We start from the raw sequence: 16,544 nt of genomic DNA on the forward strand, positions 1-16,544 counted from the left end.
AAACTAAGATCAAGACATACAGATAAGTTTCCACACAGAAGTCATGTCATTGCACATAATAATCATCGGACACATTGCTATTGGACCTATGAGTTGTAAAAACAAATAGTGGGGAAAAAAAGCTACAAAAATGGCTCACAAGGGTCTACAAACCTACCATTCTTTTAACCACTTTTCACCTTTTGTGTAAAAGCAATGACACTAGCCACAAATTCGGCGAAAGCTGATCTACACACTGGAATTCTACAGTTTCCATTCATTGCTCCCCTAGTATGTGACCCTATAGATAGTAAAGTGGTCACTTGAGCAAGTCCATGTGAACATTTTTAAAAAGCCGCTTGGTCATGTGAAGTTCTATTTTTTCTTAACTGCTATGACTGATTTTATTATCAAAGCGTGCCAGTGGACTTCTGGTAAGCATTGTATGCTTTAGTGAGAAAGTGTTGGGATCAGATAGAACTACTCTTACCCACCCCCAAAATGAAAAATCCCCCCACCCACCACTTCTCACCTGAATGCATTTCTTTTGTGTAAAGGGATTGGGCAAGGGCAACATTTGGGGTTGAGAGTTACCCTTTAACTTGAAGATACATTTTCAACCAAAGCTTGAGACCCTAAGCCTATATGTATTGTCTATTTTTTAAAACAATAGCTGTTGATGACTTCTCAAATGCTATATAGGCCTGAAATCACTTCAATTGCAACACTGAACAGTGCTTTCAGAAAGTATTCACACCCCTTGACTTTTTCCAGATTTTGTTATATTACAGCCTGCATTTATAATAGTTTAAATTGAGATGTTGTGTCACTGGACTACACACAATAACCCATAATGTCAAAGTGGAATTATGTTTTAAAATGTTCTTACAAATTAATAAACAATTTAAGCTGAAATGTCTTGAGCCAATAAGTATTTAAACATTTTGTTATGGCAAACCTAAATAAGTTCTGGAGTAAAAATGTGCAAGTCACATAACAAGTTGCATGGAATCACTTTGTGTACAATAATAGTGTTTAACACGATTGTTTTATGACTAGCTCATCTCGGTACCCCACACATACAATTATCTGTAAGGTCCCTCAGTCTAGCAGTGCATTTCAAACACAGATTCAACCACAAAGACCAGGGAGGTTTTACATTACCTCACAAAGAAGGGCACCTATTGGTAGATGGATAAAATAAGACAATGAATATCCCTTTGAGCATGGTGAATTTATTAAATACACTTTGGATGGTGCATCTATACAGCCAGTCACTACAACGATACAGGCGTCCTTCCTAACTCAGTTGCCGGAGAGGAAGGAAACTGCTCAGGGATTTCACCATGAGGCTAAATGTGACTTTGCAACAGTTACTGAGATTAATGTCTGCGATAGGAGAAAACTGAGGATGGGTCAACAACATTACAGTTACTCCACAATACTAACCTAATTGACAGAGTGAAAAAAGGAAGCCTGTACAGAATGAAAATATTCCAAAACATGCATCCTGTTGGCAAAAAGGCACTAAAGAAATACTGCAAAACATGTGGCAACGCAATTCACTTTTTGTCCTGAATACAAAAGTGTTATGTTTGGGGTAAATCCAATACAACACATTATTGAATAACACTCTCTATATTTCAAGCATAGTGTTGGCTGCATCATGTTATGGGTATTAAGGACTGAGGAGTTTTTAAGGATGACAAATAAATGGAATGTAACTAAGCACAGGCAACATCATAGGGGAAAACCTGCTTCAGTCTGCTTTCCACCAGACACTGGGAGATGAAATCACCTTTCAGCAGGAAAATAACCTAAAACACAAGGCCAAATATAAACTGGAGTTGCTTACCAAGACGACATCGAATGTGGACTAGTTACAGTTTTAACTTAAATCGTCTTGAAAATCTATGGCAAGACTTGAAAATGGCTGTCTACCAATGATCAACAGCCAAAGTTTGAAGAGTTTGAAGAATAATTTGCTTATATTGTACAATCCAGGTGTGCAAAGCCCTTAGAGACGTACAGAGAGACTTACAACTGTAATTGCTGCTAAAGGTGATTCTAACATGTATTGACTAAGGGGAGTGAATACTCGTGTAAATGAGAAATGTTTGTATTTCATTTTCAATTTGCAAAGATGTAAAAAACTGCATTTTGCACTGTATTGAATTATTAAGATATCTCTCAATAATCATTTTCATAATGGCACGTGTAGTAGTCAGTTTCAAAAGTCAAAGCTAAGTTGGGCTTGGTTAAAACCATGGATGGGAAACCAAATGGAAAGCTATAGATAGATTAACTCTCCTGTTGGAGTTCCTGCCAAGCCAATTGTTGTTGTTTTCTGATAGTGGATATAATATGGAAGATCTGACATTGCTTCAGAGGTACAAATTCCGTATATTTTATAAAAGGTTTGTCTTTGTTGAAAATTGGTTACCATTGTAAGAACATTTCCAAGATAAATACGCAACGCAGAGGATGAGAGGTCAATATAGTACTAAAGGTCAAGAGGACTAAAAGTCAATAGAGTACTAACGATCAATGGAAATATTGTTTTTTCTGTAATAGGGGATTATTGAACAATGGGTCAGAGACATGGGAGGAATTTCACTCCGGGACTCATAGCTACATGGCAAGATCTCATTGGTCTAAAATTGTTTATACATTGAATCTGAAATAGCATACTTGTTATTTGGCCATTGGCCCAGTTTTATTGCAAGGAATTCTAATTGGTCAACCACAGGCTAGGGCTGGGTTATAAACTACATCCTGTCCCTTTGTTCTGTGGAGAGACTCACGGAAGAGAATCACTGAGGACAGGGGAGAATGAACATCTACCTCCCCGCATGATTTGTTCTCTTTGATGAATAAACATATTTTCCTCCCCCTGATTTGCTTTGAGGTCTGTGTTATTGAAGAGTAACATCAACTGATAACATTTGGTGCCGTAAACCGGATGAATTGGTCTTGAACAACAACAAGGAAAAACTCATCAACTGTGTGTTGATCCAGGGAAAAGAAAGAAAGGGCTGAGCGCAACTCACCATGGGATTCAACTATTAATCTCCTGATTGACTGCTAACATATTGCTGGGTGAGTCTAGACCGATATAATTTAAAAGAACCAAATCAGGTTTAAAGTAGTGCATGCAATGAGTGATATGTGTCTGTGATGTATAAGGTTCAAGTCCTTTGTTCTGTTTGTTAAAACTTTATTATAGGGGTTCAGGTCCTCTATTAAAAGGTTAGAGTCATTTTTGTGAAACCTTCTTATTGCATAGAAGTGAGTTGCTAGTTGAGTGGTAATTTTTACACGTGTGGGTAATGTAAGCCTTCAACAAGCTTTTGAAGGGAACACAAGTTTTATGGGTAACCAGGCCCTACAGAAACAATTTGTGTTCTATAATATAAGAGGTTTGATATATATATATATACAGTATATATATATATTTATATATATATATATATATATATATATATATATTATTGGGGTTAAATAGATATATAAACATAGAGATATATATTATACAACTTTAGAAGTTAATGTAATGCCATTATGTGAGAAAACCACTCTGGAAAAAGGCGAGACATGAAAAAATATTTTAAGTTTCAAAGTAGAGAATTGTAGGCAAGAGATAATAAAGAAATAGTCACTGTTGACAAAGATGGAATATGGAATCTGTCTGATCGACATTCTCTGTATTTCTTCCCCCAAGCTTTTTGTGTAACTCCTTGACAAAGACGGTCTTTAACTGTTTTAGGCGAAGTAAGAAAACAGGATGAGAAATTATTTCTGGAGAATTATGACAGGACATTGCAGAGAGATATAGATCGTTTGAGAGCTCTTGGTGAACAGATAAAAACCTTGAAAGGAGAAATTCAACAATTACAGGCAAGGGTTGTAAAAAAAGACTACCCTCAATCTACCCTCAGGCTGAGTTGTGCAAGGATGATCGTGTTTCAAGCATCTGGTCAGCACTGCCTGGCTTTGAGTCAATAGATTCTGACAGCGATGATGAACAATGTCTTAGGCCAACCAGAACACAGGTTGTAAAAGGTAATAAATACAAACCTCCAGTGACAGTAATCACACATAAATCAGCATCTCCAAAACAGTTGGATGAATGAAATATGCACGAGAAGTGGGTATGAAAACATAAGAAACTCTAAAATCTACATCCTTATGATGGGTTACGGTTATTAGCCTTTGTTTTGAACAACTGTGAACATAGTGTACTTGAAGAAGAGGTTTATAGAGCTGTAGGTGGTGAAGAGCAAGATGTGGCCGATGATGGAGAGCCACACATGTTTTTCTTAAGGGTCTGACCAATGCAAGCACCGAAAGTGTTCAAAAACCGAAAGAAACGTTTGTTGAATTTGGAGAAAGGTTTAGAGCAGAAGTGGTTAAACACAGTGGGTTACCCAACATGTAAGATGAAGATGCACTCAATTCCTCCAAAAATGGGGCAATCACACAGCAGCTGATGCAATCCATACATGATGATTTGCAAAAAAACTTTTGTTTCCACAACTACGGACTGGGAGAGACAAAACTATGGCGACATCATCAATAGGTTGTCATGACGGGACAGAGACATCATTCAACATAATAAACCGGCTGCCATCAGAGTTTTGCAGGTTCCGAGTGAAACCAACAACATTATTTGTTCAGCAGAAGAGAAACCTAGTGAATGTCATTATTGCAGGATTTCTGGTCACTGGCAATGAGAATGTCGGAAAAGAAAACGTGTTCTTATGAGGAATTGCCAGGAGAAGCAGGGTCCGTCTAAGGGAAAATGGAATCAAGACAAAAGCCCCAACCACACAATGCTGATGCAGGAAATGTAAGAAGCTCTCTCTGGCTCAGCATCAGAGTTTGCTGGATACTGTGGAGGGAAACTTAATAGACCCCCTCTTACGTCCCATCTCAGCTGGTAAACATCTGAAATCGGATGGAATATACAGTGGGGCAAAAAAGTATTTGGTCAGCCACCAATTGTGCAAGTTCTCCCACTTAAAAAGATGAGAGAGGCCTGTAATTTTCATCATAGGTACACTTCAACTATGACAGACAAAATGAGGAAAAAAATCCAGAAAATCACCTTGTAGGATTTTTTATGAATTTATTTGCAAATTATGGTGGAAAATAAGTATTTGGTCAATAACAAAAGTTTATCTCAATACTTTGTTATATACCCTTTGTTGGCAATGACAAAGGTCAAACGTTTTCTGTAAGTCTTCACAAAGTTTTCACACACTGTTGCTGGTATTTCTCCCTCGATCTGGGGCTCCACGCAAGATCTCACCCCGTGGGGTCAAAATGATCACAAGAACGGTGAACAAAAATCCCAGAACCACACGGGGGGACCTAGTGAATGACCTGCAGAGAGCTGGGACCAAAGTAACAAAGCCTACCGTCAGTAACACACTATGCCGCCAGGGACTCAAATCCTGCAGTGCCAGACGTGTCCCCCTGTTTAAGCCACTACATGTCCAGGCCCGTCTGAAGTTTGCTAGAGAGGATTTGGATGATTCAGAAGAAGATTGGGAGAATGTCATATGGTCAGATGAAACCAAAATATAACTTTTTGGTAAAAACTCAACTCGTCGTGTTTGGAGGACAAAGAATGCTGAGTTGCATCCAAAGAACACCATACCTACTGTGAAGCATGAGGGTGGAAACATCATGCTTTGGGGCTGTTTTTCTGCAAAGGGACCAGGATGACTGATCCGTGTAAAGGAAAGAATGAATGGGGCCATGTATCATGAGATTTTGAGTGAAAACCTCCTTCCATCAGCAAGGGCATTGAAGATGAAACGTGACTGCGTCTTTCAGCATGACAATGATCCCAAATACACCGCCCGGGCAACGAAGGAGTGGCTTCGTAAGAAGCATTTCAAGGTCATAGCCAGTCTTCAGATCTCAACCCCATAGAAAATCTTTGGAGGGAGTTGAAAGTCTGTGTTGCCCAGCAACATCCCCAAAACATCACTGCTCTAGAGGAGATCTGCATGGAGGAATGGGCCAAAATACTAGCAACAGTGTGTGAAAACTTTGTGAAGACTTACAGAAAATGTTTGACCTTTGTCATTGCCAACAAAGAGTATATAACAAAGTATTGAGATAAACTTTTGTTATTGACCAAATACTTATTTTCCACCATAATTTGCAAATAAATTCATTAAAAATCCTACAATGTGATTTTTTGGAATTTTCTTTCTCATTTTGTCTGTCATAGTTGAAGTGTATCTATGATGAAAATTACAGGCCTCTCTCATATTTTTAAGTGGGAGAACTTGCACAATTGGTGGCTGACTAAATACTTTTTTGCCCCACTGTATGTGAACATGACGGTTAACAACTTTGCAGTAGATTTTTGTTGTAGTTACGGATGCTGAAGTCACTGTATTGGCCATATCTTATGCAAAACACACATGTCCTCAGTACACGGGCAAGAAGATGAGAGCAACAGGAGTGGGGGGGGGGGGGGTGCAGATATGAAACAGACCAAACCCTTATCAATTTCTATTGGTCCAATGAAGATTGATGCAGGGGTGTGGATAGGCTCATTTGAACAACCTATTTTAGGCCTTGATGTTATTATGCAACTTGACACTACATTGAACATTTCTGAAGGAAAGGTGACGTGGCAAATTAGACAACTGCAGGGATCTACAGTTCAGAATCATGCTATTTGGACTATGAAGAAAAATGAGTGTGGAACTTTGGATATGGAACCAGTGTGCTTGACAGGTGTTGCCCCACCTTGCACAAAACAATATCCCATTAGCAAAAGTAGTGATTAAAGATCTATGGGACATGTGTGTAGTTGAAAAGACACATTCTGCCGACATGCTGTTCATACTCTTTTGACAATGAATTGAGCTGCACAGGTCACAGCTGCTCGTTGAAACAAATGGTCGACGGTGTTGGAGGCTCCTAACATCATACAACGTGACACACCATGTAATCCAGCTACTCTGGTGCTTTCTCCAGATACCACATTACTTGAACACGACTGTTGTGAGTTGGTTTTGGATCAGCTCTCTGATGGGTTTATTAAGAGTCATCCGTTGGAAAACGCTGACTTTATCTTATACACAGACGGTTCAAGCATTGTGGAGGGGTGTGTGAGGAAGGCAGGCTGGGCAGTTACTACAATGGACAATGTGATAGTGACAGGGACGTTACTGGCACGAATATCAGCACAGGTGTCGGAATTGGTGGCATTGACTGAAGCATGCAAGCAGACTGAAGGAAAACGCTAATATCTACACAGACTAAAGGTATGTTTTTGGTGTTACCCATGATTTTGGAAAAATATGGAAAAGCAGAGGATTCATAACATCACTGGGATGGCTCTACTGAATGCTTTGCAGTTACCTGGACAAGTTCCAATTTTGAAAATGAAAGCACATGGAGAAATCATGAACAGAGAAGTAAAATAGGCCTGGGGAATAACTCAAGACGTAATACCAGGACATATGTAACAGAGACATTAGGGCCAATATGGGCAGGTCCTTATCAAGTTTTGCTCATAGCGAGGTCAGCAGTAAAAGTCCAGGGAAAATCACGATGGATACATGTCACTTATTGCAATGTTTTCCATTTTGATGACAAAGTGGAGCCTGGAGAATTAAGAACGTATTGATAAATAAAGAACTTACTTACCAATTGGGGGCCAGTCTCGGGTGAAGAAGCATAGTAAGATGATCAGAACCTGATAAGCTCCTATGTTGTACACCTCAGTCATCATATTAGGGAAATCAATTTCTCTTAAAACCAGGACCTGTTACTTTCACTTTTTTGTTTCCTTCGTTACAGGTTATGAGAATCTACCGTCTGAAGCTGAAGCAATATTCCTTGATCCAAGGACTGTACCTGAAACGATACAAGATCACTGGTGAAGTGTTCATTAGATAAGTCCTTATCAACCAGTGGAACGGAAGAAGAATTCCTCACTACCGGCAGACTGTCAGAAAATAATCTCTAATAGTTATCTATATGGGACTGATACCAGTGTGAAAGAGCTGGTCACTTTTAAATGACTTGGTGAATGATTACCTTGCCAATAGGACGATTGAATATTATTGTCTTGTGGACAATAATTTTTTTGTGTGAATTTCCTCTTAATACAGGATGTGGTAGGAATCGTAAGGGACATCATCATTACACCTGTTAATTACTTATTTTCTATAACTTTGTTTGAAATCTATTTCTTATTGTAACAGCAAGTAAAATACGCCCTTTGTTTTTTGTAGAAATGCAAGGTGTTTAAATGTACATGATTTTATGATTACTGCTAATTTTTTTTATACTGTCTATTTTTCGGGGTTTTTTTTCTTCAACATTTTCTTTTTAGGAATATTTCTTTTTAAAATGGTCTAGAGGGAAGTGTAAGCATATTCCGAAGATAAATACACAAAGCAGAGGATGAGAGCTCAATAGAGTACTAAAGGTCAAGAGGACTAAAAGTCAAAAGAGTACTAACGATCAATGGAAATAGTGTTTTGTCTGCAATAGGAGATCAATGATCAATGGGTCAGAGACGTGGGAGGAATTTCAGTCCGGGTCTCATAGCTACAGGGCAAGTTCTTATTGGTCCAAATTGTTTATACATTGAACCTGAAATAGCATACTTGTTATTTGGCCATTGGCCCAGTTTTATTGCAAGGAATTCTAATTGGTCAACCACAGGCTAGGGCTGGGTTATAAACTACATCCTGTCCCTTTGTTCTGTGGAGAGACTCACGGAAGAGAATCACTGAGGACAGGGGAGAATGAACATCTACCATCTACCTCCCCGCATGATTTGTTTTCTTTGAATAAACCTATTTTCCTCCCCCTGATTTGCTTTGGGGTCTGTGTTATTGAATAGTAACATCAGCTGCTAACACCATGATGACATAATCATGTGGGTGAAATTTCACCCTCAAAACAACAGTTCACATTGATAACCTTTAAGAAATCCAATGTATTTTCCACATCGATTCCACATCACTATACGTTGACAAATTACATTGAAAGAATGTTGATTCAACCAGTTTGTGCCCAGTGGATGGTTCTGATCAAAAACGTTCAATTCACGCTTGTACAGAGATTGCAATGGCTTGTTTTTTTTATTTCTCCTGCTTGTGACCAACTTGTAATACAATAGGAGAAATATGTGAGAAAGTAACATAGCGTGCATATAAACCTTTGTTTAGCTTAGAATCATCACATCTTGTATTTTTATACTAGTTTCTGTATGTCAGTCAAAAACAAAAAGTGTGTTGGAAAGGTTTGTGACCATAATAGCATCAGCATTAGCAGCTCAGCTGTTAAAATGAGTGGTTTAGCTAGATATTTTCCCTGTGAGAAACATCACTATAGGTGGCATGGTATGATATATACTGTTGTAGTTCTCAGTCGAAAGCTGCCTAGCCCTGTGTATCTCTCACTGAGGGCAGTGGAGGTGATAGCTGTAGGCTGGACAGTATACCCACGAGACCTTAGAGAAGTGAGAGGGCCTCCTCTTCCCTCCTCTCCTTTCTTTCCGAGGTGCTGGGAGTGTGATTGGGGCGAGAGGGTGAGTAGGGCGATCAGACGAGCTCCGACACTCAGGAGCGAGAGGGCCGGGGTGTGGGTAGCAGCTCAGGACTAAAACTTTGATGGCTCAATTGTAGGCCAGACTGGGTGGAAGAGCCAATCAGGGCAATTCTTCCAAGCAAAGAGGCATGTCTTTGCTCAGACAGATATGTGATCTCTGGTTTTATCTACCTGAATGCTCAAACATCAAGCGTCACTCTGGGGAGAAAGGAGATATATTACTTTATTCTTTCTTTCTTTCTTATTTTTTGCCATTTTCCATCCATTCTACAGCTGTAGTTACCATTTCGTCATTAATGTCGGGCATGTTAGCAATCAACAGTGGTTGCCATGACTCCATTCTCTTTGTTCAGTGTATTTTTTGCTGAAATTAATATTTTTTTCTATGGTTCACAAATAACATGGACAATACACCAAATGTCTTGTCTCGGTCTGCATGTACTGTAGCTACTACCTTAGCACTGACTTCATATGGATTTGTTACAATCCATGGCAACAAGCGATTTTTTGTATTGACATGCATTTCAGTGGTGAAAAGGGCAAGGGACTCACAAAAACAGAGGAATGGCAGACATGATGTATTTGATACAAGATGCAGATTTCATAAGATTCCTTCTAACCAGACAAGCAATTCGTTATGGGGATCCAACATTCCAATCAACAGAACTATATTGCTCTCATTCTTTCTCCCTCTCTTCTCTCTATCATTTTGTTTATATGTCTATCTCGATTCACACTATACATGTTTCTGCACATATCTTTGATTAGATTCATTGATGCCTTGTTTTATATTGAATTGTAGTCTCATTCAATGCAGTGGGGAATTTCTCATACAGTATATTTTGAAAGTGCCTACAATGCCAAGCACAACCAGTGATTATATTCTATTCTTCCTTTACAGGAGAAAAAGAGCATTAAAAGTAAGCCATGGTTAAAATAACATTTTAAGGGCGGGGCAGCATGCTTTCTAGATCTGCACTTCACCCCCTCTTGCTTGTTTTTTTTCATACTTCACATCTTTCTGGTCATTGGCAGACCACATCTGTAACCCTGGCACTGGCAGCTTTTAACATCTCGCTTTTAACTTAGAACTGAGCTTGTGAGGTAGATTGTTCTGTCGCATAAGATATATCGTTTCTGTCATTCGTCTGTTATTTTTTTATCTGTTTTTATGCAAACAAAAAATCAGTAAGTAATAATACTAAAAATTAATAGTACCGGTAGCAGTTGTGGTATAATAGTAGCTCTATTGGTGATATTCATTGTACACTAGTTGCAGTGATGGTTTTAGTGCTGTATTCAATGTATACAATGTATCTTTCAGAACAAATAACATGTACTGTAGTTAATCTTATTTTCCTTCATCTGTCTGGTAAATGATTAAGGCCCGTAGTATTAGATGTGATTGACTAGCAGGCTACCTAGATCAGGCTGTGACTATCTCTAAATAAGAAATGGGCTTATATAGAGCTGGTTATCACGCTCTCTTTAACATACTCACACATGTCTACATATAGTACAGCAGCATACGCCCACATACAGAGTAGATAGCATTACACATCATTAGACAATGGTTTAGGAGCAACACAATTTGCACCCGCCCCACATTTTGAAGCATGACATTATTTCAGCTATGACTCACTGTTTTCAGTTTGAGATGTTGTCGTCGTTCGGTGCAATGTTCTTCTTTAACTTAGATTTTGTTTGTTTTGTTCATGTGGTGTGTGTTCTGCATGAAAGCAAAAGCAATTGTATCAATTAAATCTAAATACATTTGCCAATGATACAATTGAAAGCATAATGCTTACATTAGTCACCAGTAACCATGGCAACCAAACCTAATTAGATGTATTTTTCTTGTCATCCAATTTTCAACGTCGAGATGTACAGACTACCGCATCTAATGGCAGAAACATAAACTTCCTTTTAACAAATGCAATGTGTCCCATACCATAACCTAACAAACACTTTTAAGATTTAGCATTTCTATTAATAATATGTCCCACTTCGGCGAAACGGAACACTTTCACTAACGACCCTCCTCTCTTCTCCTTCCCTTCAGACACCCGGCCCTTGCCCGACGTAGCCATGACAGGCAAGTGCACCCGGGAATGCGATGAATACGGCCACTCTGACTCCTGCTGGATGCCTGTGCGCACGTCGCCTGAGCGCCGGCCCAAGACAACCACAAACCAACAACCAAAGCTTTCCACCTTCATGACTGGCGGTGGCAGCGGCAGCAGCCCTCCCGAGCAGCAGCAGCAGCATCCTGGCAGCCAGGAAGCCCTGGCCGCCATGTCCAATGGAGACCCCTCCTCCCACGTGATGCTGGGCAATGACCGCAACCGCAACCTGCTCAACAAGAAGACAGCCTCCTCCTCCTCCTCCTACGAGGGCTTTGGCTCGCCCAGTTTTAGCCCACCGGGGGTTGAAGAGAGGGTGGTGGGTAACCCCATTGAGGAGATCCCTCTGGCCCCCACCGGGGAGTACAAGCCCTCACCCTGCGGCACGCTCACTCGCCGGGAGGTCTACCTGTGAGGGGGGCGGGGGAAGTAGCGCCATGGTACATAAACATCAACAATATAGTAGGTTACCACAACGACAACAACTAAAGACACTTTTTACTGTACCAAATGTACCTTGGCTGAGCAGGAAAGGTCCAAGGATAACCCTTCTCCAAGACAACAACAACAACATGAAACAATGCTAAAAGCTACGTGGATACAAGCATAATCCCTTTTAGATTTCAGATTCTGACCATATCCTGCAAGAGGAAGAAGAGGGTGGGGCTATTGGTGGGACTCAAAGCGAGACATTGGGTAACTGCTGCTGGCCGGCCAATGGGAACATTACTGCTGCCTGACCAACTAATTTCCATAAAACTTGCATGCATTATCTCTCCCTGACCCCACCTCTTAAAGACTGTACTGTACAAAAGAGGATCTTTCTTTATTTTCCGCTCTTTTTCTATAACTGTACTTGTGAACTAGTTTGAGTGTGACAATGAGATGTGTGACAAAGGACCAATGTCATGCCTTTTGGGGACTTACTGACACTCCCACCCTCATGCAAGCGTCATATAGCCTACATACAGTAATGTGTCATATATCACATCACGTGTCATGACACCTTTGTGCTACTCACTCTGGATTCTGGATTCTGCATTTCAACAGTTTATGATTCAATGTTGCTTTCTCATTCAAAAAGAGACCGAAACACAACCAAACAACAATAGACTGCGAAGGCTACTAGCATGGCATCATCGTTAACATTTGGGAAAGACTAAGCTTTAACTTTCTGTCCTGTGGATGAGACTGTGTGTATCGCCTCATTCATAGGAGAATATAATTAACAAAATGGACTAAATGGAGCCAATGTGGTTGGCAATGTCCAAGCCACAGTAGTCCCTGACCCACAGGGTGAATGAGGAAATGATGTCGAAGTATGCTTATTTACCAGTGTGCATATAATACTCTCTTTGCCTCTTTCATAGACACCTATAGAAGTGAACATTGGACATATACATCGATTCAGACCAATACTTTAAAGCTCACTTTCCCCTTCTCTCTCTCTCTCTTGCTCTATCTTTGGATGGCCTGAAAGTTGAAGACAAAAAATACATTGGAGATGCAAGTTTCTATCTAGAACCATGACTAATCTGAACTGGTTGGCGGTCTTTGCTTGAGTTGCGTAATATGTTTGTACGTAGTTGTGCATATATTGATTCCAATTCAGATGAAAGTTTCCCACACAGACAAGCAGACACAAATTCACACAAATCAACACACAGCTAACATGTCATGGTAGATTTGAGTTGAGTTAGTTGAGAAAAATTCTGGGGATGTAAAAGCATGCATGATAGGGTAGGTTGAGCTGGTCGAGGAAAGCTATGTTTTGAAGTTTTTCCGTTAACCTTATTTTGTGTTAAGGTGTGTGCTAGAATGAGCAATAAATACCATATTGTACACAACACTGACATGACCACACTCTCCTATCACATAATGGTAAGATTAGTACTCTAACAAGGTCCATGTTCAACTACCATAAATGGAGATGTCACCAGTGGTGGAAGTACATTTCCATATGGCACATCTCAATGAATTACAATCGAAAATACCTATTGATGTACAGTTACAAAGAGGCGTGGGGAAAAAGACACCAGTTTAGCATCTTACAAGTTAGTATGTGAGAGAAACCAAAGCATAGGAAACAACAAACTGGCATGAAGGTACATGGGAGAAACTACAGTACAAGTTGCTTTAAATACATTCATATGTGTAAGTGTATAGTGAGAGCATAGGTTGAATTGAGCACGAGTGCGACGTGTAGGCAAACGTGTAGGCATGTAGGCAAACTATTTTGGACAACCACATATACACAGAAACACACACAATATGAAGACATTGTGCCTCCTTACCCATCGCTAGTGGTCTTTTTCACTGGTGAGTAGGCACAAGGTCTTGCCACCATAACCGAGCAAACGAATATCAGATAAATATCAGATGCAATGGGAACCCTTTTGTATGTTAGCTAACCCTTTGGTTCAAAACAGAATCTGTAAGTACTACTTGTCGTTCGAAGAAGTGTTCCTATGCTTATAAACTGTATACATACGTACTTTTTATTGCATGTTTAAAGGGAATTTACTTACTCAGAAGGAGAAAAAAAATTGAAGAAAAATACAAAAAAAAAACCTGTGAACATGGATGTCCATCTTGTTGCTTGCTTTTGTTATACCTAAACTGACATTAGCCATGTAGTATGACTTAGTATATCAGTTTGAGGAGGAAGAAATGTATGTTTATTTAGCATATTTCTTTAACTTTCCATCATATTTCTTTGATTGTTTCTTTCATTCCTGTCAGACAAATTTCCAGAACGTTCCCCATTCCGCTGAACAAACCTTACAGTTATAACATACCTTCAGTTCAAGGTTGCTCACCTGTAATGTCTGAACTTACATAGTACAGTAAGACGATGTGCAACTTTGTACTGGCATTGCATTTCCATCCCCCCTTTTCTCTCTCTTTTTTTTCTATTTGATATACAATAACAGTCAGAACCGTGGAAATAATCATCTTTATGTGTTTTCTTTTTTTATCATATTTTCTGTTGACAATTTGTATATTTAGAGTGCTTCTGTAAAAAAAAAATGTTAAAAAAAAAACTAAACTATAGAGTGAATTAAAAATATGCAATTGTGCCTTTTTATACCAATTGGTATGATTCAATGTTGGTTTGGAATGGTACAAAACCAGTTATGCTGACATGCTTTCTAAAAGCAGTGGGGATGGTATTTATGTCAAATTTGAAATAACTCCTGAAGATTCTTATACGATAGAGGAAAAATACAATGACTTTCTGGCTTCTCCGGATGTGACCAGTCAAATGTCGGTAAAAGCCTGATACAGTAAATACAGTGTGGTACATTGATACAGAGTGGTCTTGATGTGGTCTTTATGTGGAATGTTCAAGGTATGAATCTCCATTCCTAGCATAGTGTGGTTTCATGAACCAAATTACAACTTTTTGTACTGCTTAATATTAGTAATAATGACAATATATTCTAACAATTATTATCCTATGGTGTTCTGCTAATGTACATGTTCAGTGCAACAACCTTATGTGCATGAAACACTCTTCCGGATTAAACACATTGGGGCTGGTAGAAGAAAAACTTGGAGACATTTGACTGTTCAGGATGCGAGGAAGCCTGGAATTGCTAATATGGAGGTTGAAAAAAGTTGCAAGGTAGAGATGCTGACAGAATACACACCTCAGGATGTACAGCAACCCCTAATACACACTCACAAACACACATTTACAACACATACATTACAAAAAAATGAAACAAAGTATTGGAAACAACAGAGAAGTAGTGTAGTAGGTTCTCGTTGTGTTATAACATAAAGGAAATTGCATGTCTTTTCGACGAAGACCGAGAAAGGGATATAGAGGGAGGTAAAGTGTTATATATATGAGCTTTTTTGATTAACTCTTTACTCAAACATTCAATATGCTACTTGTGCTTACTACTGAATGTGCAATATTATCTGATAGAAAAGAAACAGGGAGAAAATCAATTGGTCTTTCCTTGACCTGGTAATCCATAGATGACTGTCAAGTTTGGTTTTTAGAAAAATATATTTTAAAAAGTATATTTTTGCTACCTGGGGTGTATGTTTAGTCAGCTCTCTCTTCTATTAGTTGTTCAGCATTCACAGTCTGTGATGAAATTTGTGATATTAACCAGAAACTATTTGTCCTGCGACTTGGATGTTGATATGGAAATTGAGGAAACAGTTTATCATTGTTTATTATGATTCACTATGCACGCAGCTTAGCTGAACATGGCAAAATGTATTGAACGCAAGCCCACTTCTATTTATGAAATCTTTTACATAATGTAATTTGCTTTTGTACAGGTTTCTGTAAATAAACTGCTTGTCATTTTCGTCTGTGCAGAAATTAAAATATAACATGGTAAAACTATATGGTATATATTGGTTTGAATTAGTGTGGTTTCATACAAGCCATTAATCAACCACTACATATATTGACATTCATATTATTATTATTAGTAGTAGTAGTATATGTTTTGTTATATACTGTATACATACTAGTGCACTGCTAGCCAATCAAATATGCATACATAACCTCAAGGGAAAAGTTTAATGTTATAATAGAGTGAAACACTGACCTTTGTATGTGTGTGTCTGAGCGTGTTTTTGTGTGTGTGGGTCTGTTGGTCTGTGTCTGCCAGTGTGTGCCCATCTGTGTGTGTGTGTGTGTGTGTGTGTGTGTGTGTGTGTGTGTGTGTGTGTGTGTGTGTGTGTGTGTGTGTGTGTGTGTGTGTGCTATCTGGCCCATATGTCTGGGTGATATATGAGGCGACCACAGGCCAGGTAATTAAGGATCCATTCCGTTCAGTTCCCTACGCTCTGATTAGCACCAACCCCAGCACCAATGGT

The 16,544-nt window shown here is 39.1% G+C and overlaps 1 protein-coding gene across 3 annotated transcripts in view; it reads left to right on the forward strand.

Annotated features, from left to right (window-relative positions):
• LOC115138211 (protocadherin-7-like) overlaps positions 1-16,065 on the forward strand; it is a 216,881-nt gene extending 200,816 nt beyond the window's left edge. For 2 of the 3 annotated variants that reach the window (XM_065025562.1, XM_029674817.2), the window contains one exon: positions 11,636-16,065. In XM_065025562.1, the coding sequence (XP_064881634.1) occupies positions 11,636-12,111 (476 nt within the window). In that variant the 3' untranslated portion in view covers positions 12,112-16,065. Of the gene's footprint in view, positions 1-7,809; positions 8,835-11,635 lie in introns of those variants that run through there. The other variant, XM_029674818.2, reaches the window with a different exon arrangement.
• Positions 16,066-16,544: the final 479 nt, after the last annotated feature.

Source organism: Oncorhynchus nerka, linkage group LG12 (genome assembly GCF_034236695.1).
Source record: "Oncorhynchus nerka isolate Pitt River linkage group LG12, Oner_Uvic_2.0, whole genome shotgun sequence".
Taxonomy (NCBI): Eukaryota; Metazoa; Chordata; class Actinopteri; order Salmoniformes; family Salmonidae; genus Oncorhynchus; species Oncorhynchus nerka.